This window comes from Oncorhynchus clarkii, chromosome 28 (genome assembly GCF_045791955.1).
Source record: "Oncorhynchus clarkii lewisi isolate Uvic-CL-2024 chromosome 28, UVic_Ocla_1.0, whole genome shotgun sequence".
NCBI classification, from domain to species: domain Eukaryota; kingdom Metazoa; phylum Chordata; class Actinopteri; order Salmoniformes; family Salmonidae; genus Oncorhynchus; species Oncorhynchus clarkii.
In genome coordinates, this window is record NC_092174.1 from 9,219,178 (window position 1) to 9,244,504 (window position 25,327).

The window sequence follows — 25,327 nt, forward strand, 5'->3', positions numbered from 1 at the left end:
TTAGTGTGTTTTTGCAGCACATCCTTTTGCCGTTTGAAGGCTCTGGTTCTGCCCTTTGTTGATTCATGAGCTTAACTTGCTTTTTAAAGTTATTTAGTAGTGCGTTTGAATCGGCCACTTATTTAGTAGTGCGTTTGAATATAGGCCACTCAGTTTTTCAGTTTTGCGATTTTCTAGGTTGCTGTGTTTAAAACGGCAATGATTCACGCCTTGCAACAAAGTGACGGCCTATCTTCTTTTAGCTGTTGTGAGTGAAGCAAGCAGCTGTTTGTCCCAGGCTCGTGAGAATTAAAACTCTCTCTCTAAATGATTTGAGTTACGGTCTCATGATAGGGCTGCTGCTATCAGGCAGCGAAGTGGTCTATCCACCGTCCCGCCATTCTACAGATAAGGCCCCGTCAACGTGGTGTGTCGGACGTCAGTCACTACACTATATCTGCCATATATTTCTCTCTCACTCTCACTCGCTCTCTCAATATCTGCCTGAAACATCATCGAAATTCGTCATTGTCACCCACCTCCCCTTGTCCGGAATCAAAACCGTACTGGCTGTCGAGACCTGCCTAACTTTGCGTCTGTTCCACCTCTGTGTCTTTCAAGCTATTGAAAACGTCCTCTGTTGCAGTGTCTAGAGCCAGGCCCCATGACTGACTGCCCGGCATAGAGAGGCAAGGCAAACTGGCAGTTGTGACTGAGGTATTCCCAGAACTCTAGGAAGCCACAGAGTGAGTGGAGATCCACGGAGTCATATTTGATATAATGGTCCCAGATGAGTGTGTAGGGTAGTGATAGGCCTAGTACATAGCTCGTATCTCCCTTGGTAACATTCGGGACTATAACATCCAGGCCTAACCCGTTGTAGGTTTCCCATTCTCACAATATAGTTAGCAAATGTCATCAACGGTGTTGGTAAAATTAGGTGTCTGACTTGTTGCTGTCGCAGTGACTACATCTGTTAATGCCTTACACAGAACCCAAACCGGGGGGTAGTAGTAGAAGTGAAGGAGTGATTGACACTGAAATGTGCCAGTATGTGTTGGTGGACAAGGAGGTGGGGGAAGATGGGGGTGGGGATTCACTTTTTGAATACAACAGTCGTGTTAAGGGAAGTCTTATGTATTTCCTGTGTGTCTCTGTGACGACAATCGGCCTAGGGTATCCTGCTGTTTCCTGTTTTGCTCACCAGAGAGTGAGAAGAGGGGTATGATCACGGTCTTGACCATGGTTTCCGTTATGTAAATGACTGGACATTTGAGAAATTTACTGGACCTGTATGCTTTGCGTGCGTAACTTGATTTGGGTGTCTACTCACAGTGCTCAGAATAACAAATCACACAGAGTTTATGGTAATTCTTCTTAACAGTACATTGTAACTCGAGGATGCAACAACGTGTGTCCTCTCCGAATTACTTTGCAAACTGTGAAGATGTTAGATCAACTGTTCACATTTTACTTTTCCTCAGCCAACAAGAAGATTAACGAACAGCAAAATCACTAGCCTATGTGTTATAGGTTGGACACTATATAAACTATGTCAATCTACTATATCCCCCATAGTAGAAAAGTTCACCTATTCTATTGGTCAGTTGGTTGAGAAAAATGGCCTATTCCAAACGGACTCTGGGACAGTTGTGGGACAATAGATCCCAAATTCATACAAGCAGTATGCCTAGGCTACGTATATTTAAAACATTTTTAAAGGCAATGATGCTGATGCAACAGATCAGAACATTTAGCTTACAATTTTGATGCTTTACAAAAATATACACTGAACAAGAAACCATTTCAAAGATTTTACAGAGGTTCAGATAAGGGAATCAGTCAATTGAAGTGAATTCATTATGCTGCTATCTATGGATTTCACATTACTGCTTCCACGAAGCTGAAAATCTTTGATGGCCGTGCATTATCATGCTGAAACATGAGGCGATGGCGGCGGATGAATAGCACGACAATGGGCATCACGATCTTGTCACGGGATGTCTCTGCATTTATATTGCCATCGATTTAAAATTTATATTGTTTGTTTTTCGTAACTTATGCCTGCCCGTAACAGCCCCACCATGGGGCACTCTGTTCGCAACATTGACATCAGCAAACCGCATGCCCATACAACGTCATACATACTGTCTGCCATATACCCGATACAGTTGAAACAGGGATTCATCCATGAAGCGCACACCTCTCCAGCATGCCAGTGGCCATTGAAGGTGAGCATTTGCCCACTGAAGATGGTAATGACACCGAACTGCAGTCCGGTCATAACCCTGGTGAGGAGGACGAACACGCAGATACGCTTCCCTGAGACGGTTTCTGTCAGTTTCTGCAGAAATTCTTTGGTTGTTCAAGCCCACAGTTGCATCAGCTGTCCGGGTGGCTGGTCTCGGACGATCCCGCAGGTGAAGAAGCGTGGAAGTCCTGGCCTGGAGTGTTTGTTCATGGTCTGCGGTTTTGGTTTGAAGTACTGCCAAATTCTCTAAAATGACATTGGAGGTGGTTTATAGTAGAGAAATACAAATGTGATTCTCTGGCAACAGCTCTGGGTACATTCCTGTAAATGAGTAGCAATGTACAGGTAACTGACAAAATATAGGAAACAGTTAGGTAAATGATGGATACTAAGTATATTGAAAGCAGGTGCTTCCACACAGGTGTGACTCCTGAGTTTAATTAAGCAATTAACATCCCATCGTGCAGAAGGCCATGAATAAAAAAACCCAGTTGCCCTTTTATTTTTGCTACCATGGCTAGAAGAAGAGATCTCAGTGACTTAAAAAAAAAGGAGGGTCTCAGGAGCATATGGGGTTTAAAGTGTGTGTGTGCGTGTCTGTCACCAGATCCTCAACCCAGTTAAACACTTATGGGAGATTCTGGAGCGGTGCCTGGGACAGCGTTTTCCACCACCAAAAAAAACAAACACCAAATGATGGAATTTCTCCAGACACTTGTAGAATCTTGCCTGTCTCGGCGCACTGACGCTGTTCTGGCAGCTTGTAGTGGCCCAACGCCCTATCAAGAAACTTTATGTAGGCGTTTCCTTTATTTTGGCAGTTACCTGTACATGAAGGCAAAAGTCTACATCCAGCCCCATACACTTTACTTTGTTACCATTCAGCAGGCAAGGGGGCTCTTTTGGCTAAAACAGGTGAACAGAATTAGCCTACCACCGGTAATCTTTTGCACTGCTTTGAACTCCCTTTAACTGCTTGTGGTTTGTGTTTTAAGTCCCATCTGCCTTTTTTAAATGCTATTCTAAAGAAAGGTGTATTGTTCTCCGCGGACCCACTCTGCCTGTCCCCGTCTTTAGGTTCTTCCTCAGTCATCAACTCTGCTCCAGGTACAGAGGCCCTCCATTGTTTGGAGAGGAAGGCATGTCAGCGCTTCGCTACCAATAATAGACTGGTTAAACAGTTCCTTCATGGGGAAGTACTGTTACTGTACGAAGTATTGTTACTGTACGTCACAAAGGGCTATTTATGCACAGCATTTAGGTGAGCAGTGTTTAAGTGATCGGGTAACTGCCGACATAATGGAAACACTTGAGTAAATGAGGAACACAAAGTACAGTTGAAGTCGGAAGTTTACATACACCTTAGCCAAATACATTTAAACTCAGTTTTTCACAATTCCTGACATTTAATCCTAGAAAAAAATTCCCTGTCTTAGGTCAGTTAGGATCATCACTTTATTTTGAGAATGTGAAATATCCGAATAATACGAGAGAGAATGATTTATTTCAGCTTTTATTTCTTTTATCACATTCCCAGTGGGTCAGAAGTTTACATACACTCAGTAAGTATTTGTTAGCATTGCCTTTAAATTGTTTAACTTGGGTCAAACATTTCAGGTAGCCTTCCACAAGCTTCACAGAATAAGTTGGGTGAATTTATGCCCATTCCTCCTGACAGAGCTGGTGTAACTGAGTCAGGTTTGTAGGCCTCCTTGCTCGCACATGCTTTTTCTGTTCTGCCCACACATTTTCTATAGGAATGAGGTCAGGGCTTTGTAATGGGACTCCAATACCTTGACTTTGTTGTCCTTAAGCCATTTTGCTGCAACTTTGGAAGTATGATTGGGGTCATTGTCCATTTGGAAGACCCATTTGCGACCAAGCTTTAACTTCCTGACTGATGTCTTGAGATGTTGCTTCAATATATCCACATCATTTTCCAGCCTCATGATGCCATCTATTTTGGGGCGTGCACCAGTCCCTCCTGCAGCAAATATGATGCTGCCACCCCCATGCTTCACAGTTGGGGTGGTGTTCTTCGGCTTGCAAGCTTCATCAGACCAGAGGACATTTCTCCAAAAAGTACTATCTTTGTCCCCATGTGCAGTTGCAAAGCGTAGTCTGGCTTTTTTTATGGCGGTTTTGGAGCAGTGGCTTCTTCCTTGCTGAGCGGCTTTTCAGGTTATGTCGATATAGGACTCGTTTTACTGTGGATATTAAACACTTTTGTATCGGTTTCCTCCAGCACCTTCACAAGGTCTTTTGCTGCTGTTCTGGGATTGATATGCACTTTTCGCACCAAAGTATGTTCATCTCTAGGAGACCGAACATGTCTCCTTCTTGAGTGGTATGACGGCTATTGGTCTCATGGTGTTTATACTTGTGTATTATTGTTTGTACAGATGGACGTGGTACCTTCAGCGTTTGGAAATTGCTCCCAAGGATGAACCAAACTTGTGGAGGTCTATAATTTATTTCTTAGGTCTTGGCTGATTTATTTTGATTTTCCCATGATGTCAAGCAGAGGCACTGAGTTTGAAGGTAGGCCTTGAAATACATCCACAGGTCCACGTCCAATTGACTCAAATGATGTCAATTAGCCTATTAGAAGCTTCTAAAGCCATGACATAATTTTCTTGAATTTTTCAAGCTGTTTAAAGGCACAGTCAACCTAGTGTATGTAAACTTCTGACCCACTGGAATTGTGATACAGTGAATTATAAGTTAAATAATCCCTGTAAACAATTGTTGGAAAAATCACTTGTCATGCACAAAGTAGATGTCCTAACCGACTTTCAAAACTATAGTTTTGTTGACAAGACATTTTTTATTTATTTATTTTACCTTTATTTAACCAGGTAGGCAAGTTGAATTTGCGGAGTGGTTGAAAAATGAGTTTTAATGACTCCAACCTAAGTGTATGCAAACGTCCGACTTCAACTGTAGTGTGTTTGTGTGGCCATATGTAGTGGGGGTGTCAGTGTAAGTACTGTATGTGTGTGTGCGCAGAGTCCAGTGCAAAATGAGGCCAACGCGGGTAGCCATTTGATTTGCTATTTAGCAGTCATGTTTTGCATTCTTATGGCTTGGGGGTAGAAGCTGTTCAGGGTGCTGTTGGTTCCAGTCTTGCTGTACCGCTTGCTGTGCTGTAGCAGAGAGAACAGTCTATGGCTTGGGTGGCTGGAGTCTTCTAAAAATGTTGTGGGCAGTCCTCTGATACCGCCTGGTATAGTCACAATATCAAAGGTAGACAGGATTATCCACACATACTTAGCAGCTCATGTTGTAGACGGAAGCATGCCATTTTTCTGTGGCTGAATCAACTAGGCTTATTTAAAAAATAATTTTTACAGATGGCTTACAAGTTTGTCATTAATGAAGCCAATGACTGTGGTAAACTCTTCAATGTTATCGGATAAATCCTGGAAAATATTCCTATCTGTGCTAGCGAAACAGTCCTGTAGATTAGCATCCGCTTCATCGGACCACTTCCGTATTGAGCGTCACTGGTACTTCCTGTTTGAGTTTTTGTTTGGAAGCAGGATGCAAAAGGGAGGGTGCGGGAGGGCCTTGTATGCCTTTCTGTGTGCGGAGTAAAAGTGATAGCGTTTTGTCGCCTCTAGTTGCACAGGTGAGAAGTTGTTTAAAATTAGGTAAAACAGGTTTCCGTTTCCCTGCGTTAAAATCACCAACCACGAGAAACGCTGCCTCTGGATGTGCATTTTCTTGTTTGCTTATGGCCTATACAGCTCTTTGATTGCGGTCTTAGTGCCAGCATCAGTTTGTGGTGGTAAATAGAAAGCAAGGTATGACTAACTTTTTTCCCCCCCCACTTGTCCTTTGGACCTTGTTGTTGAAGGCCCGGATGGCAGTAGACAAGAAGGATATAATTCATATTGATGTTAATGATTCATTTTGAGAGTCATGGTTATTGACTCTCTCTCTCTGACAAACAACCAAAGAGATCTCTAACAAACACAAACTACTAGGTCATCATTTGGGTCCACAACAAATGAAATTGTCATGAAGACCCAAATGTCTTTAAATCACACAAAGGGGCTCTTTCCTTTTTCAAACTACTCTCTCTCTCCTAACATTAACGTGTTAGCTTCTAAACTTGTTTTGTGGGTTACATGGAAAATACCATGGCTGGTCAGTGAAACATTTAGGCTAACGTTAGCTATAGCAGCACTCCAACAACACTGGCTACAGCCTACCTTGAACAATGCAAAGAAGATGCAGGTAGTGAAGGCCTGATCGTTTATAAAGTTTAGCTAATGCATTGTGTTTAAGTAGCTTCCCTTTAGGGAACTCCTTGTGCCCCCCTAGCCCCAACAGGTTACTTCTTATGGGCAGGTGGGACGGCCGCCAACCGGTGAAATTGCAGCGCACGAAATTAGAAAATACCAAATTAAAATATTTAACATTCTTGAAAATACGTGTTATACATCAAAATAAGAAGAGCCACACACACAGGGTATTATACCCTGATGAAGACAGCTTGGCTGTCGAAACGTTGGACATTACATTTTTGCATCTGAGCTCCTAGAGTGTGTGGCTCTCCTTTATTTTCAAATTTGCCACTCCGCTAGCCAGCACCTCGCCTAATAGGTGTGCGTTTCTTTTTCTTCTAGATACATCAAAATAAAGCTTAACTTGTTAATCCAGCCGCTATGTCAGATTTCAAAAAGGCTTTACGGCGAAAGCAAACCATGCGGTTCTTTGAGGACAGCGCCCCGCATACAAACAAATGAAAATCATATTTCAACCAGGCAGGTGCGCCACAAAAGTCAGAAATAGCTAAAAATGAATGCCTTACCTTTGAAGATCTTCTTCTGTTGGCACTCCAAAATGTCCCAGAAACATCACAAATGGTCCTTTTGTTCGATAATGTCCCAAAAATGTGAATTTATTTGGCGTGTTTGATTCAGAAATACACCGGTTTCAACTCCCCCAACATGCCTACAAAGTATCTAATAAGTTACCTGTAAACCTGGTCCAAACATTTCAAACAACGTTCCTAATCCAACCTCAGGTACCCTAAAACGTAAATAATAGCTAAAATTTAAGACAAAATAAATTGTTTATAATAACGGATAAAAAAACTACGTGAAGCGCGCTCCGGTTCACGCGCACCAAATCAGTAGAGTCCACCTGGAGTGACACTTACAATGAATAGGACTACTTCTTCATTTCCCAAAAGAAAAACATTGAACAATTTCTAAAGACATGTTGACATCTAGTGGAAGCCATAGGAACTGCGACCAGGTTCCTAATAATAAGGGTATCCCATAGAAAACATTTGGAAAATACTATGACCCCAAAAATAATTTCCCTGGATGGTTTGTCCTCAGGGTTTCGCCTGCCATATCAGTCATGTTATACTCAGACATTATTTTAACAGTTTTAGAAACTTTTTGTGTTTTCTATCCAAATCTACCAATTGTATGCATATCTTAGCTTCTGGGCCTGAGAAACAGGCAGTTTACTTTGGGCATGCATTTCATCCGGAGGTGAAAATACTGCCCCCTTCCCAAGAGATGTTAACTTACCATGCTTGCCCCTTGTTGAAGATTCATCTTTCCATCCATGATCTGATTTAACAAACAATCCCGTTGGGACCACTCGTATAATACTTGATTACCGGTAATTCTGAGCCTAGTGGCAGCTTTGCTCAAAGTATTGTTTGTTTTATGTATCGTCTTTTTAAGCACATGACCAAATTAGTTTCTCACTGGTGGGCTGATAAAGTTAACCTGAATCTCTGAATCTGACTAATGACAACCAACTAGCTAAAATCAAACAAGCAACATCGCTATTTATCTGAGAAGTCGGCTTCAATGATTGTTGACTACCCCCCCCCCCAAAGATTAAAAGCAGTGTATTGGTACTGACAAAGATCCATTTCAGATCTAAACATAGTCAATAAAGTGGTGAATTGAGCTTCAACAGTGTGCACGCCTTCTTTGTTAGCCCAGAACCTACAGTGCATTCAGAAAGTATTCAGACCCCTTTACTTTTTCCACATTTTGTTACGTTACAGCCTTAATCTAAATGGATTCAATAATTTTTCCCCCTCATCAATCTACACACAATACCCCATAATGACAAAGCAAAAATGGGGTTTTTAGAAATGTATGCATATTTATAAAAAATGTAAATTGACTTCACATTTCCATAAGTATTCTGACCCTTAACTCAGTACTTTGAAGCACCTTTGGCAGCGATTACAGCCTCGAGTTTGACGCTACAAGCTTGGCACACCTGTATTTGGGGAGTTTGTCTCATTCTTTTCGGCCTATCCTCTCAAGCTCTGTCAGGTTGGATGGGAGCTTCGCTGCACAGCTATTTTCAGGTCTCTCCAGAGATGTTCAAGTCCAGGCTCTGGCTGGGCCACTCAAGAACATTCAGAGACTTGTCCCGAATCCACTCTTGCTTTGTCTTGGCTGTGTGCTTAGGATCGTTGTCCTGTTGGAAGGTGAATCTTCGCCCCAATCTGAAGTCCTGAGCGCTCTGGAGCAGGTTTTCATGAAGGATCTCTCTGTACTTTGCTTCGTTCATCTTTGCCTTGATTGTGACTAGTCTCCCAGTCTCTGCCGCTGAAAAAAATCCCAACAGCATGATGCTGCCACCACCATGCTTCATCGTAAGGAAGGAGTGACTTCCGTTTGGCCTCTCTACCATAAAGGCCTGCTTGGTGGAGTGCTGCAGAGATAGATGGTTGTCCTTCTGGAAGATTCTCCCATCTCCACAGAGGAACTCGAACTCTGGTGCACTCTGAGTGACCATCAGGTTCTTGGTCACCTCCCTGACCATGGCCCTTCTCCCTCGATTGCTCTGTAAAGAATTTTGGTGGTTCCAAACTTCTATTTAAGAATGATGAAGGCCAATGTTCTTGGGGACCTTCAATGCTGCAGACATTTTTTGGTACCCTTCCCCACGTCTGTGCCTCGACACAATCCTGTCTCGGAGCTCTACAGACAATTAATTTGAAATAATGGCTAGGTTTTTGCTCTGACATGCACAGTCAATTGTGGGACCTTATATAGACAGGTGTGTGCCTTTTTCCAAATCATATTCAATCGCTTTCGCTTTGTCATTATGGGGTATTGTGTGTAAATTGCGGAAAACAACATTTTGATTGATTCAATTTTAGAATAAGGCTGTAGCATAACGAATTGTGGAAAAAAGGAAGTGGTCTGAATACTTTCCAAATGCACTGTATGTTTTTAAGGATGTGCGTATGACCACTTATGTAGACTGTATTGGTAGACCATCTACACCTGCCCAATGCTTTTACATCTTTAACAGGAGTTAAGGCCAAAGGCCAGAGCTAGCAAGAAATGGGATGCTGCTCAATAACTTTTTTTTTCACCTTTTATTTAACCAGGTAAGCTAGTTGAGAACAAGTTCTCATTTACAACTGCGACCTGGCTAACCAATGACCGCAAGATGACTCTCGCTTCCAACAAGTTTAGGATAGGATATCGATTGCTTTGCTTTATAAAATCCAAGTAATTCTGAACTGCTAAAATCACTTCAATACTGTTAATATATTTTGATCACTTTTCATGTCATTTTGCCCAGCTAATAGGCCTACCCACTGATCAAGCAACATCGGAAGTAGTGTGAACCTCTTATGAGCAGTACTCGTTAGCTCCGGCGTACAGTTACTTATACACAAAATCCGCCCCACTTGTATTCATAACTACATTGTTGATTGTAAATTACAACTTTGATAATTCTACATTACTAACTAGCTTCGTTATTTATTCTGTGTCTAAACCTGCCTGATTTAATTGATCTGTAGCATGTTATCTTGAAGGGGCGAAGTCTGTTGCGACATTCTTAGGTCAGGAAAGTTGGAGCTAGCGTTTTTGGCAAGCTAGCTATTGTCAAAAAGCCTTGGAAACTATTTCCTTAAGAAATAATACGATGATCTTTACAATAAAGAGTTTTAAAGTCTAGGCTGCTTCATTTGTCACACGACCTTCATTTAGCATATTTATGTAATTAAAAGTCAAAATAAAGTTTGGCTACATTTTTACTGGCGCCTCGTGTCCGCATCGGTTTGGACATAAGGCTGTAGACAATATGCATATCACCTGTACTTTGACATGTAGGCTTTTTTTTAAATGTATGTGCATGAAAAATGTATTTGAATATTATATTACCTCTGATCCAATTATGATATGAATAATTGTTTGATATTGTGATTTTTGTGATATATACAGTACCAGTCAAATGTTTGGACACCTACTCATTCAAGTTTTTATAACATTGTTACTATTTTCTACATTGAAGAATAATAGTGAAAACATTAAACTATGAAATAACACCTATGGAATCATGTCGTAACCAAGACAGTGTTAAACAAATCTAAATATATTTGAAATTCTTCAAAGTAGCCACCCGTTGTCTTGTTGACAGCTCTGCACACTTGGCATTTTCTCAACCAGCTTCATGAGGTAGTCACCTGGAATACATTTCAATTAGCAGGTGTGCCTTAAATTAATTGGTGGAATTTCTTTCCTTAATGCATTTGAGCCAATAGGTTGGGGTGGTATACAGAAGATAGCCCTATTTGGTAAAAGACCAAGTCCATATTATGGCAATAACAGCTCAAATAAGCAAAGAAATACGACAGTTCATCATTACTTTAAGACAAGGTCGTCAGTCAATCTGGAAAATTTCAAGAACTTTGGAAGTTTCTTGAAGTGCAATCGCAAAAACCATCACGGGCTGTGATGAAACTGGCTCTCATGAGGACCACCACAGGAAATGAAGACCCAGAGTTACTTCTGCTGCAGAGGATAAGTTCATTAGAATTACCAGTCTCAAAAAGCAGTCCAAATAAATGCTTCACAGAGTTCAAGTAACAGACACATCTCAACATCAACTGTTCAGAGGAGACTGCGTGAATCAGGCCTTCATGGTCGAATTGCTGTGAAGAAACCACTACTAAAGGACACCAATAAGAAGAAAAGACTTGCTTGGGCCAAGAAACACAAGCAATGGACATTAGACCGGTGGATTTCAGTCCTTTGGTCAGATGAGTCCAAATTTGAGATTTTTAGTTCCAACCTCTGCATTTTCCCACCGTGAAGCATGGAGGAGGTGGCGTGACGATGTGGGGTGCTTTGCTGGTGACACTGTCAGTGATTTTTATTTCGAATTTAAGGCATACTTAACCAGCATGGCTACCACAGCGATCTGCAGAGATACGCCATCCCATCTGGTTTGTGCTTAGTCGGACTAAAATGTGTTTTTCTAAAGGCCTCCACAATCGCCCAAACTCTTGAGGTGGTTTGGGATGAGTTGGACCGCAGAGTGAAGGAAAAGCAGCCAGAGTACCCAGCATATGTTGGAACTCCTTCCAAGACTGTTTTAAAAAGCATTCCAGGTTAAGCTGGTTGAGAGCATGCCAAGAGTGCAAAGCTGTCAAGACAAAGGGTGGCTACTTTGAAGAATCTAAAATATAAATACAGGCCTATCTTAAGCTAAATATGGAGCACACAATTAAAAATGCTTATCAAACTTGATTTAGCCAACAAATGTTTTAACAGAATAAGACAAACACGTTTTGAATATTTAAAGAATTGGTTTAAATAGGCCTACAGTAATAATGATATACAATAATAATAATAATAATAATAATAATAGTAATGATGATAAAACAAATGTTTCAAAATATTAAAAAATAAATCCATGCAAGTTGCGCACAGCCTGCATTTGGCCGAACCACCGTTCTTATCATAGTCCTCTGTGCCTATAAGTTTTAATATTAAAACTTATAGGCACAGTCTCTTACTTTCATTTGACCTCAATTTTCGCAATCAACAGTAGCTTGGGGGTGGGCCATTTCCCTTCTCCTCATATGTCTCTCATCATTAAACAGTGTACTTGTGGCCTCAAAGGCCCCATAGTCAGGACATAAGCAGTAATGTTAACCATCTGAGCTCACAGCGGTTGGCAAAATATAATTTTCTTACTCTGTAGACCTCAACACTTAAATTGTTTTTACAGTTTTAGCCTCCGTTGCCTGAACTGCTTTCAAAATATTTAAAGTAGGGGTTAAGCAAGTACAGTGTGTTTCGCTCTACAGGCACTTTGTTCTTTGAAACTCCCCAAAAGCGAGTTTTTTTTCAATTTTATTTGAATATTTGTGAATTGCATACTGTTCTGTTTGCTACCTTGAACTCAATTTAGTGAAAGGCTTTTAGGCATACATTAGTCTCTATCCTCCTAACTAGTTAGCTTTGCACACAGGGTATTCTACCTCCAAGACATTTTGCAATACTTGCTTTCTCTTGTCTGTCTTCTCTGATTCAATCCCTCACTCTCTTTTTCTCCCTGTTTTCTGACTTTTGTTGGCACAGGAACCCCTCCATTGCGTTCTACCAGGCCTTCCAGTCTGGCAGCAGGCTGCGGGCCCACAGTGATAGGTACTGGACTGGATGGGACAGGCCTGCCTGTGTGTGGTTATGGTGCAGTGCGTTTGCAGCTCAGCAGCAGTAGTGAGCTTTCCTTTGTGGATGTGCATGGCTGGAAACAGAGCATGGCAGCAGAGATGTGTTGGCCAGCCAAACCTCTCACACTCCGCCAATAGGCCTACATTAATAGCTGCCTTCTCAGTAACACGAAGGCCCACTAAAGCCCATAAACAAACAGTTGTTCCCTGAACCTCCCTTCAACTGACTCACGCTGGTCAGTGTATGACATGGAACAGAGGGGTGCTATAAAGGGCAAGACACTTTTAGTCATAATATGAAGTCATCGATAGGAATAGTCGGGTGATTTTACATTGAACATGCCAAATCCAATACCTTTCCCTAACACTCCCACTTACAAAGCAGATGATTTGCCAGTCTATTATGACCTCTCACATACCCCTTTCTGAGTGCTAGATTGAGTGTGCATTCAGGAGGCGGGACGTTCTTGAGAAGCCTCTATACAAATGAAAAGGGAACCATATAAAACTATATCTGACAGGAGAGCACCAGACGGGAAATGAAAGCGCGTTGTTAAAGCAACTCCTTGCTGACAGACACCGCGGAGGAGAACTGTACACACAGGCAGTAATTTCATACATCCGACCACCTCCAGCCAATTACACTGTGTGCCTGAAACCCACTCGCACTAAAGCATCGATTGATTGACCGACTGACTGACTGGCTGACTTCGAGAGCACTGACTGAGTGCTTTCTAACTGGGAAGCTGCAGTAACAGCATGTACTTCTTCTGCCTGGAATAGTACATGCAGATTTCAGTTGTGCTGTGTTGTTTGGAGACTTTACTGTTACTGCAAGCACCTGGAATGTACTGCATATCTCTAGTTGGTTTTCATCACCAGCACCACCGCGGGATGGCAGGGGCATTGTGCTTCACTTCCTGTTTTTGAGGTGCTGAATGTAAGGGTGTTCCGTGGGTACACACTTCCACGAGTGCCTGTTTCCATGGCAGAAAGGCAAACAGGCCAGGCTTGTGCGCAAGTCATCTGTGGATCTCAATGTTGCCCCTGGTGCTCTGAGTTTGTATTTCATGTCAGTTATTCGACCTCATTTGGTAACCAATTGGGCTCTCTCGACATGATACCATAGAGATTGTTCAGATGTCTCTCAACATCATGCTCCACTGTTTCCCACTGATGTTGTTGCACTGTAACAACGAGATGGATATCCAAATAGCCCGTTCTCTTGCATGAAGAAATGCTAGTGTGTTTGTGTATCCTTTTGCATTCCGTCAAACTCCTTCTAGTTACGAAATTAATCTGCTTGTAGTCACGCATGTTTGTGAATTGTCTTTCATGGTAGAAGCAGGTAGGTACATTCAAAGGTGTCACGGCAGTCAAGCCCACCTGCAGATACTGAACATGTGGACTGGCTTCGCTTTTGAGCTGTTTTTATCATATGCCAAGCTGAGCCAGAGGCCCCAACTGGGCTTCCCTCTCACTGAAGTTACTGATCCCAGTGATGGCATGAGGCAACAGTGGCCAGGGGCAAGGTATGACAACTCCCAGGTTCCTACTCCGTTGCTCCCGCCTCAGTCCCTGTCAATGTAGGAGCACTTTGTGACTGTCCACTCTTTGGTGGCTAATGCATCTTTTGATTCACATTCCTCTCTTGAACCCTTGAGTTTCGGGAATCGTCTCGGTCATTCTGTTTGTAACAACAAACCCTAATTCAAGCTCCATTAACTTCTTAAGGTATAGGGGGCAGCATTTTCACTTTTGGATAAATAGCGTGCCCAATTTCAACTTCCTGCTACTCATGCCAAGAATATAAGATATGCATATTATTAGTAGATTTGGATAGAAAACACTCTGACGTTTCTAAAACTGTTTGAATCATGTCTGTGAGTATAACATAACTTATGTAGCAGGCAAAACCCAGAGGACTAACCATTCAGAATTTATTTTTTAGGTCTGTCTGTTCTCATTGGGAAACGATATTTCTTAGGAACTTGTTTTCAGTTCCTACCGCTTCCACTGGATGTCACCAGTCTTTGGAATTTGGTTGAGGTTATTCATTTGTGCAATGAAGAAGTACAGCCATCTAGGAACTGCGTAACACTGTTGAGAGTTGCGCAATACTTGAAAAGTAGCTTGGTTTGTTGTCTTCCTGTATTGAACACAGATAGACCAGTCTTCAATTTGATCGATTATTAACGTTTAAAAATACCTAAAGTTGTATTACAAAAGTAGTTTGAAATGTTTTGGCAAAGTTTACAGGCAACTTTTGAAATATTTTGTAGTGACGTTGCGCAATTTGGAAGCTGTTTTTTTTCTGGATCAAACGCGCCAAATAAATTGACATTTTGGATATATATGGACGGAATTAATCGAACAAAAAGGACCAATTGTGATGTTCATGTGACATATTGGAGTGCCAACAAAAGAAGCTCGTCAAAGGTAAGGCATGTTTTATATTTTATTTCTGCGTTTTGTGTAGCGCCTGCAGGGTTGAAATATGCTACCGTCTTTGTTTACTGTTGTGCTATCGTCAGATAATAGCTTCTTATGCTTTCGCTGAAAAGCCTTTTTAAAATCTGACATGTTGGCTGGATTCACAACGAGTGTAGCTTTAATTTAGTATCTTACATGTGTGATTTAATGAAAGTTAGATTTTTATATCATTTTATTTGAATTTGCCGCGCTGCATTTTCCCTGACGCAAGCGTCCCCTATACCATAAGAAGTTAAGCTCGGTCCAGTGATTGTACAAGCTAAACTTTATAGAGTTGCGCAAAATGGACAATTGCAGCTTTTTGTTTGATCTCAACCCAACCCTGAGCCCTGTGTGGGCTCTGACGAACAGAGGCGGTTTTACACCGCTTACCTTTACCCAGGTAGAGCCGGAGAAGTACCTTTTACACTACGTACTGTACGTGTTTGAAGCCAGAAGCTTTAGCAAAGAGTTAGGCCTACGTGGCTTTAACGAGAAGTCAGTGGCTAAGAGAAGGTCACATGTTCAAAAGGGCTTGGGATAACTGAAGCTTGTTACACCACCTGGCCACACATTGTGTTGCCTTCAACCAAAAGATTCACAACTCTCAGGAGTCATTTAGTTTGTTTGACAATTTGCGTACAACTTTTAGACACTCATGCTGCCATTCTGGGTTTGGTAGCTAGTTCTGTTATTTTTCTTGGTCTGTTGAGGACTGCAAGGATTATGCAATTGGTAGGATTTCACCAAACACAAATTCTTAAAGTAGCTTAATTTGAGTGGGCAGTAGGCACTGCCCAGAATGATCTATGATCAGCTGGTTTGTGGCAGCTCTTACCTGTGCTGAATACCAACTGTTCTGGTCCAGCACCAGCTATTTTTGCCCCCCCCCCACACATGTCCTTTACACTGAATAGCACAGTCTCTTCTATTTACTGTGCCTATTGGCCAGAACTGACCGAGGTGTCACTGTCCTCATGGTCACACGTCTAGTGTAAATTCAACTCTGCCACAGCTGTGTAGTTAGACTCTACCATCCTCCCCAAAATGGTGGGGGTTCCCCCATAGCCCTGCCAGTGGCTGGCTTTATCCAAACTCTTCTTTATCGAACATGGAAAAACGACACTAATGTACTCCATTCTATTGTTTTCCTGTAAACCAGGCCCGTGTTCTCTAGTGTTGGTCTTTTTCAAGCCGTCTTTAATTAAAATGAATAAACACACTCCACTTCGGTCTGTCCCAGTGTCTGAATCCGGAACGCTGGTATTAAGGTTTACGCCCCCGAGTTAGGCAGTTTTAGTGTACAGTAGCTCGCTAGAGAGCCCTATGTTTTATTACTGGTTGTTTTTTGACATTATTAATGCACTACTAGCCTAGTTGTCTAAGATTTTCTTGTCATTAAAGTGCAATAGGACCAGTGACCAAGTGTTTTGGTTTAGGAAAATGACTAGGCCTACTTCAAATGATTTAGGCTAGCCCATGCATTTGATTTGAATAATTTGAACTGATTTATTGTTTTGGTCTCATACTGACACAGGACTAGTCTGGAGGTATTTGGGCTTGGGGCCCACCACAAGATCTGTGCTTTTACAGAGGGAGAGAGCCGTTGGGTCAGACCCATTTGAAAACTCACAGCAGGCAGGAAACCTAATAGGAGGGACTGTGTGCACGCTAGGAACTGACCTAATTGAAACCAATTTGAGCAGTGTAGGGTGAGGTTTGTTTTTTGGCCACTTTCTCTAAGGTTTTTCTGGGTATACATAACTCTTTGGCTGTTAGGATCTATTACTATTTGAAATCTTTTAAATACTTAGAGCGTTCACTTTAGCCTGCCTGAAGGGCCGGGGGGGGGGGGGGGGGGGTTATACTTTTCAAGACTTTTCAATTGCAACAGGCAAGCTCAATCAACCACAGATATAGTATTTGAAAATATTTAAAGTAGTATTTGAATCCAGGTCTCGTGTAGTGAGTGTGCGCTGAGCTTGCCTCTTGCTTGTGTGTACATTGTGTTTTTATACGTTTTGGGGAAGTGTGCCTACATGTGAAATCTTTTGTCTCACTCAGCCTTTGTTATCCATCACCCTCTTGTCAGCGAGACCAAAGTGTAGGTTTGTGGTACAAAGTCACTGTACTGGCTGAAGGGCTGGGAGAACGTTCCTCCCTGGAGGAGCCTGTTGATGGTAATCTGCTTGATCAAGAGGAGCGGAAGCACAAGTACATTTGGATGGTGAAAGAACATAATGTCTTGTGCTTCGCCGTGTTCATCAACACTTATTTTGAGGGAACCTCGGAGCGTGTGTGTGAGCATTAGAGCCCGAGTAAACAAAAAAGAAGCCGCTGTCCTGCACATCCTTCTGTGTTAAGTGTTAATCATGACATGGTGCAATTAGTTGACACACTGATTAGAATGGCACCAAATGTCAACCCATGCAATCGGTCTTCGCTGATAAAGGTAACCACATCCATATCTGGTGGTGAATACACATACACTTAGGTTGGAGTCATTAAAACTTGTTTTTTAACCACTCCACAAATGTATTGTTAACCAACTATAGTTTTGGCAGGTCGGTTAGGACATCTACTTTGTGCATGTCATTTTTCCAGCAATTGTTTACATACAGATTGTTTCACTTATAATTCTCTGTATTACAATTTCAGTTGGTGAGAAGATTACATACGCTAAGGTGACACGGCCTGGAAAATTCCAGAAAATTATGTCCTGGTTTTAGAAGCTTCTGATAGGCCAATTGACATCATTTGAGTCAATTGGAGGTGTACCTGTGGATGTATTTCAAGGCCTGCCTTCAAACTCAGTGCCTCTTTGCTTGACATCATGGGAAAATCAAAAGAAATCAGCCAAGACCTCAGAAAATACACTGCTCAAAAAAATAAAGGGAACACTTAAACAACACAATGTAACTCCAAGTCAATCACACTTCTGTGAAATCAAACTGTCCACTTAGGAAGCAACACTGATTGACAATAAATTTCACATGCTGTTGTGCAAATGGAATAGACAACAGGTGGAAATTATAGGCAATTAGCAAGACACCCCCAATAAAGGAGTGGTTCAGCAGGTGGTGACCACAGACCACTTCTCAGTTCCTATGCTTCCTGGCTGATGTTTTGGTCACTTTTGAATGCTGGCGGTGCTTTCACTCTAGTGGTAGCATGAAACGGAGTCTACAACCCACACAAGTGGCTCAGGTAGTGCAGCTCATCCAGGATGGCACATCAATGTGAGCTGTGGCAGGAAGATTTGCTGTGTCTGTCAGCGTAGTGTCCAGAGCATGGAAGCGCTACCAGGAGACAGGCCAGTACATCAGGAGATGTGGAGGAGGCCGTAGGAGGGCAACAACCCAGCAGCAGGACCGCTACCTCCGCCTTTGTGCAAGGAGGAGCACTGCCAGAGCTCTGCAAAATGACCTCCAGTAGGCCACAAATGTGCATGTGTCTGCTCAAACGGTCAGAAACAGACTCCATGAGGGTGGTATGAGGGCCCGACGTCCACAGGTGGGGGTTGTGCTTGCTGCCCAACACCGTGCAGGACGTTTGGCATTTGCCAGAGAACACCAAGATTGGCAAATTCGCCACTGGCGCCCTGTGCTCTTCACAGATGAAAGCAGGTTCACACTGAGCACATGTGACAGACGTGACAGAGTCTGGAGACGCCGTGGAGAACGTTCTGCTGCCTGCAACATCCTCCAGCATGACCGGTTTGGCGGTGGGTCAGTCATGGTGTGGGGTGGCATTTCTTTGGGGGGCCGCACAGCATGTGCTCGCCAGAGGTAGCCTGACTGCCATTAGTTACCAAGATGAGATCCTCAGACCCTTTGTGAGACCATATGCTGGTGCGATTGGCCCTGGGTTCCTCCTAATGCAAGACAATGCTAGACCTCATGTGGCTGGAGTGTGTCAGCAGTTCCTGCAAGAGGAAGGCATTGATGCTATGGAGTGGCCCGCCCGTTCCCCAGACCTGAATCCAGTAGAGCACATCTGGGACATGTCTCGCTCCATCCACCAATTGTCCAGGAGTTGGCGGAGTTGGCGGATGCTTTAGTCCAGGTCTGGGAGGAGATCCCTCAGGAGACCATCCGCCACCTCATCAGGAGCATGCCCAGGCGTTGTAGGGAGGTCATACAGGCACGTGGAGGCCACACACACTACTGAGTCTCATTTTGACTTGTTTTAAGGACATTACATCAAAGTTCAATCAGCCTGTAGTGTGGTTTTCCACTTTAATTTTGAGTGTGACTCCAAATCCAGATTTTTGTGTGATTTTTGTTGTCAGCACATTCAACTATGTAAAGAAAAAAGTATTTAAGAATATTTCATTCATTCAGATCGAGGATGTGTTATTTTAGTGTTACCTTTATTTTTTTGAGCTGTGTGTGTGTGTGTGTGTGTGTGATGTATTTGATACCATTCCACTCCATTACCACGAGCCCGTTCTCCCCAATTAAGGTTCCACCAACCTCCTGATTTTTATATATATATATATATACACTACCGTTCAATGGTTTGGGGACAAGAGGACAAGTACATTGATGTCTAGTTTGAGAAACAGACGCCTCACAAGTCCTCAACTGTCAGCTTCATTAAATAGTACCCGCAAACCACCAGTCTCAACGTCAACAGTCAAGAGGTGACTCCGGGATGCTGGCCTTCTAGACAGAGTTGCAAAGAAAAAGCAGTATCTCAGACTGGCCAATAAAAAGAAAAGCTTAAGATGGGCAAAAGAACACACAGCATCCCGGAGTCGCCTCTTCACTGTTGAGACTGGTGTTTTGCGGGTACTATTTAATGAAGCTGCCAGTTGAGGACATCTGTTTCTCAATCTAAACAATGTAGTAAGAAAGTCGAATTACCGACCGGGGTGGGGCCCATTTGATAATCAGTTATTATATTAAAAACGGCCTCCACCCTATGGCAAAATGTGTAGAATTGCTGGAAATTTGTTATAAACTTGCAGAATCGTCTTTCCACCTTATGTCAAAATGTGTAGAATTGCAGCAAACTTGCTTTAAAACAGCAACATTTTCTCTATGCCCCATGGCAAAATGTGCAGAATTACAGGAAATTAACTTTAGAGTTTAAAAAATTATCTTTGCTGTCAGGTGGGCCGCTAGAATATTTTGCTCACAAGGGGGTGTGTATATGGATTTATAGATATTAGATGTACATCATGACCTGCATGCCACTTCCCACAACAAGCCCTGCCCCCTGTCACTCAACGAGAGCAGTTATTGGTGTTGCTCAATCAGAGTCATGAGTACTACACTAGCTGTTTGCTCAGTCTACATGGTCAGACGCAAGAAGATGTTGGTGACAACGATGCTGCTTTTAAAGTGTTCTATAATTACTCTATTAGTTTGTGTAGCTTACTATCTGCAAACAGCTAGTTTTGTCTTAACAAGTGAAAATAAATTGTTAGCTGCTAATGCTAATCGCTAGTTAGAGGGCTAGCTAGCTAAATGTAATCAGTCAGAGCAAACCTAGCTAACTAATACAGCCTGATATCAGTGCTGGTGTAGGTCTGGATCCGTATGTTTGTACAACGGTATCTTCTAAATCTGAGAGGAATAGTCGAAGCATAAATATGTTAGCTAGCTACACAAAGAAGTATCCTCTGGGAAATGCAGACCAACACTTTGGTTCCTACCCTGTCACATTTAATTCCTCCCCCGTCACAATAATTCCTCCCTGGCTTATTCATTTATCATGTCAAACAACTGTATTCAAAGTGCTGCCCACTATATTCCAACTATTGAATTACAGTAAACATATTTCCATGATTCCAACAGTACACCAATAAACTAGGCCTATATCATGCAGCCCTGCTTGGCACAGTGTGGGAAATTCAGAAATGGATGTAAATGCTAGAAATGTATTTTTGGGTTGAATTGAACTGTATAGAACAGGGCTGTCCAACCCTGTTCCTGGAGAGCTACCCTCATGTAGGTTTTCCTTTCATCCCCAGTTGTAACTAACCTGATTTCAGCTTATCAACCAGTTAATTATTAGAATCAGGTGCGCTAGATTAAGGTTGGAGAGAGAGCCTACAGGATGGTAGCTCTCCAGGAACAGGGTTAGACAGCCCTGGTATAAAACGATCAGAATGGAGAAAGACCCATTTTAAATCACTTAATTGTTGCCACCCTAGAGCATATTTTGAACTTTTATTATATATATATTTAACATAATGCCATCATACTGTCAAGAATTTAGTAAAATAGTATGACATTTTGGCCATATCGCCCAGCCCTAGTGTGAAGTGCAATTGCGATTGCGTCATCTGTGGATCTATTAGGGTGGTATGTTAATTGGAGTGGGTCTTGGATGATGGTGTTGATGTGTGCCATGACCAGCTTTTAAAGCGTTTCATGATTACAGCTGTGAGTTACGGGGCAATAGACGATTAAAGGTCACATTGCAGAATTATTACACCTGTTGAATGAATGAATGAATGAATGAATGAATGAATGAATGCATTTGACAGATTTTTAAAATGCATGCTTGCGTCAAACAATGCAATACAAAAAGTTGAGACTTGTTTCCATTCTGGTCCTCATAACTTCGATGGACAGGGTCACACGATGTGTTCGCTGTAGTTTTGTCATTTTCCGTTGCACATTCAACTTGTGAAAAGCACCGTATATACAGTGGGGTCTGGAATTATTGGATCCCTTTTATAAAGATTAGCAAAAAATAGAAATACTGTTAAATACGTTTTACAAATAATTTATACTAATACAATTGCTCAGAGAAAAATGTTTAACAAATAATCTAAAAAAATACTGTTATTGGATCCCCGGTTTTCAATAGGCTACTCTATAGCACCCTCCCCTTGTGAGGCTAACGAGATTATTTGGAGAACACATTGGTGTGCGTGGCCAAAGACCTCTATTTTTGTCATATGACCATAATAATAAATAAAAGACAAAGACGGCTGCACAGTACAATCGACCTGGCCAAGGCTTTTGACTCTGTCAATCACCGTATTCTTATCGACAGACTCAACAGCCTTGGTTTCTCAAATGACTGCCTCGCCTGGTTCACCAACTACTTCTCAGAGTTAAGTGTGTCAAATCGGAGGGCCTGTTGTCCGGACCTCTGGCAGTCTCTATGGGGGTACCACAGGGTTCAATTCTCCGGCCAACTCTTTTCTCTGTATATATCAACGATGTCGCTCTTGATTCCCTGATTCCCTGATCCACCTCTACGCAGACGACACCATTCTGTATACATCTGGCCCTTCTTTGGACACTGATAACTAACCTCCAGACGAGCTTCAATGCCATACAACACTCCTTCCGTGGCCTCCAACTGCTCTTAAACGCTAGTAAAACCAAATGCATGCTTTTCAACCGTTCGCTGCCCGCACCCGCCCGCCCGGCTAGCATCACTACTCTGGGCGGTTCTGACTTAGAATATGTGGACAACTACAAATACCTAGGTGTCTGGCTAGACTGTAAACTCTCCTTCCAGACTCATATTAAACATCTCCAATCCAAAATTAAATCTAGAATTGGCTTCCTATTTCACAACAAAACCTCCTTCACTCACGCCGCCAAACATACCCTCGTAAAACTGACTATCCTACCGATCCTCGACTTCAGCGGTGTCATTTACAAAATAGCTTCCAATACTCTACTCAGACTGCATCCAGTTTGCTATCACAGTGCCATCCGTTTTGTCACCAAAGTCCCTTATACCACCCACCACTGCGACCTGTATGCTCTAGTCGGCTGGCCCTCGCTACATATTCATCGCCAGACCCACTTGCGCCAGGTCACCTATAAGTCTATGCTAGGTAAAGCTCCGCCTTATCTCAGCTCACTGGCCATGATAACAACACCACCCGTAGCACGCGCTCCAGCAGGTATATCTCACTGGTCATCCCCAATGCCAACACCTCCTTTGGCCGCCTTTCCTTCCAGTTCTCTGCTGCCTATGACTGGAACAAATTGCAAAAATCGCTGAAGCTGGAGACTTATATTTCCCTCACTAACTTTAAACATCAGCTATTTGAGCAGCTAACCAATCGCTGCAGCTGTACATAGCCCATCTGTAAAACGCCCACCCAATCTACCTACCTCATCCCCATATTGTTTTTATTTACATTTCTGCTCTTTTGCACACCAGTATTTCTACTTGAACACCACCATCTGCTCATCTATCACTCCAGTGTTAATTTGCTAAATTGTAATTACTTTGCTACTATGGCCTATTTATTGCCTTACCACCTCATGCCATTTTCACACACCTGTATATAGACTTTCTTTTTTTTTCTATTTCAACTAGCTTACCTGGTTAAATCAAGGTGAAATAAAATTCTAAAATAATAATTGGTTAAATAATTCACCTGTGATTTGTCTTCATTCTAATATTCTCCTCTTCCTTTTATAGTGCCTCTGGAGCCAGTGTTGTTGCCATTGATAATAAAATAGAACAAGCCATGGTAAGGGTTTTTATTGAATCATAATCATTTTTATAGTATCATATTTTGCTCTCATTTTGGTTTTTAACAGTGTTGATGAAATGGAACTACTGTATTGGTAAGGAATGAAGCTCAACTAATTTGCTCAGGTGCCACTAATTCAAATAAGTTGCCATCTTAGCGAGAGAAAGGGGGGCACCTAGTTTTCCTGCTCTGAGCTGGTCACTGTGTTGATGACGAGGACTAGTTGTTTTCTGTTCTGTCCTCTTGTAATGACTGTTAGCATGTCCCTTGTTTTCTATCTCCTCAGGACCTGGTGAAAAGCCATCTGATGTATGCAGTGCGTGAGGAGGTGGAGGTGCTGAAGGAGCAGATCAAGGAGCTGTTTGAGAGGAACTCTATGCTGGAGCGGGAGAACGCCGTTCTGAAATCCCTGGCCAACAGCGATCAGCTGTCTCAGCTCTCTGTCCGGCCGGCCGACACAAACTCCTCTTGCAGCACGACTCCACAGCAAGGGGTGGGCCAAGACCAGCCGCAACTACAGGCTCCACCACAAGCCCAGCTTCAAACACAGCCTCCGCTCCAGGCCCAGTCCCAGCAACTTCAAACCCAGCCTCAAGTGCTGCTTCAGCTCCAGTCCCAGCAACTACAGCCTTTGTCTCAACCCCAGCTCCAGCTTGACACCAGCCAGCCCCCGCCTTCGCAGCAACCGCAGCCCAACTTCAACTCCGCTTGAAGTGCACCCTCCCTCCCTATCGCTCTCCGTGACAGGAGAGGGGGGAGAAAAAAAAGTAGAAAACATCCTCCAATTCTAAATTGGCATACGAAGCAAAAAACAATATTGTCTTGTTCGCCACCAGCTTGACCACCACAACCAAGAGCAGTGCTTCAGTGTGTCTGTGTGTGTACTGTATGCCGGCTGTTTGGCCTTCCCAGTGTTAATGCAATCATCGTGAGAGTATGAGCGAGAGAAAGGGGGGCATTTCTTGTGGGGCGCCATGCTAGAGCTTTGACTGACCCCCCCCCCACCCAGGGGCAACACACAGAGGAGAGGGGATACTCACGAGGACAAATCATCGTGTCCCAGATTATTTTTATTTTTTTTTCAGAGAGTCGGGAAGGGGTTTATTTTTAGCCTTGCAGTTTCATATTGTAAGTAAGTGGGAGAGATCTATTTTCGGAGCCGCGCCACCATTTCTTCTTCGACACAAGTCCAATCCATGCATCAGTCTCTAAAGTTCTACTGTTAATGTTTATTTATTACTGGGCTGCTATTTTCAGAAAGGAACAATGTCTCACAAAAAAAAAAAAATGTAAAAAAAATATATATATATATATATATATATATATATATAAAAATAAACATTGAGCCTTTTTTTGTTTTAATTACTTTTTTTTGTCATTAGTGTTAAAAATAACTGGCCCTACATCCAATGGGCAGTTTATTGCATTAATCAGTTGAATATGTAGGCAATAATAAAGAAACTCTGACACGTCTAACACTAAATGGGCTGTTTTACGATGAAATTGTTTATCCGCATCAGTCAAGATCTAGTTTGAATGTACATTTTGTATAGAGTGTAAAGTATTATGTGCATAGCAAAGTTTGTACAGGTGAACACCAACTCGTGTGACAGGAAATCTGAACATGAATCTGCGGTAGGCTATTTTGACGACAACTTCCAATCCAATTGCTAGTTTCTTTGTCTCAAAT

The 25,327-nt window shown here is 42.4% G+C and overlaps 1 protein-coding gene across 2 annotated transcripts in view; it reads left to right on the forward strand.

Moving 5' to 3' along the window:
• The window catches only part of LOC139387361 (TSC22 domain family protein 2-like), a 40,671-nt gene extending 15,735 nt beyond the window's left edge, over window positions 1–24,936 (forward strand). The window contains exons 2-4 of one of the 2 annotated variants that reach the window (XM_071133493.1): window positions 12,610–12,675; window positions 23,583–23,634; window positions 23,924–24,936. In XM_071133493.1, coding sequence (XP_070989594.1) covers window positions 12,610–12,675; window positions 23,583–23,634; window positions 23,924–24,349 — 544 coding nt within the window. In that variant the 3' untranslated portion in view covers window positions 24,350–24,936. The remainder of the gene's footprint in view (window positions 1–12,609; window positions 12,676–23,582; window positions 23,635–23,923) is intronic. The other variant, XM_071133494.1, reaches the window with a different exon arrangement.
• Window positions 24,937–25,327: the final 391 nt, after the last annotated feature.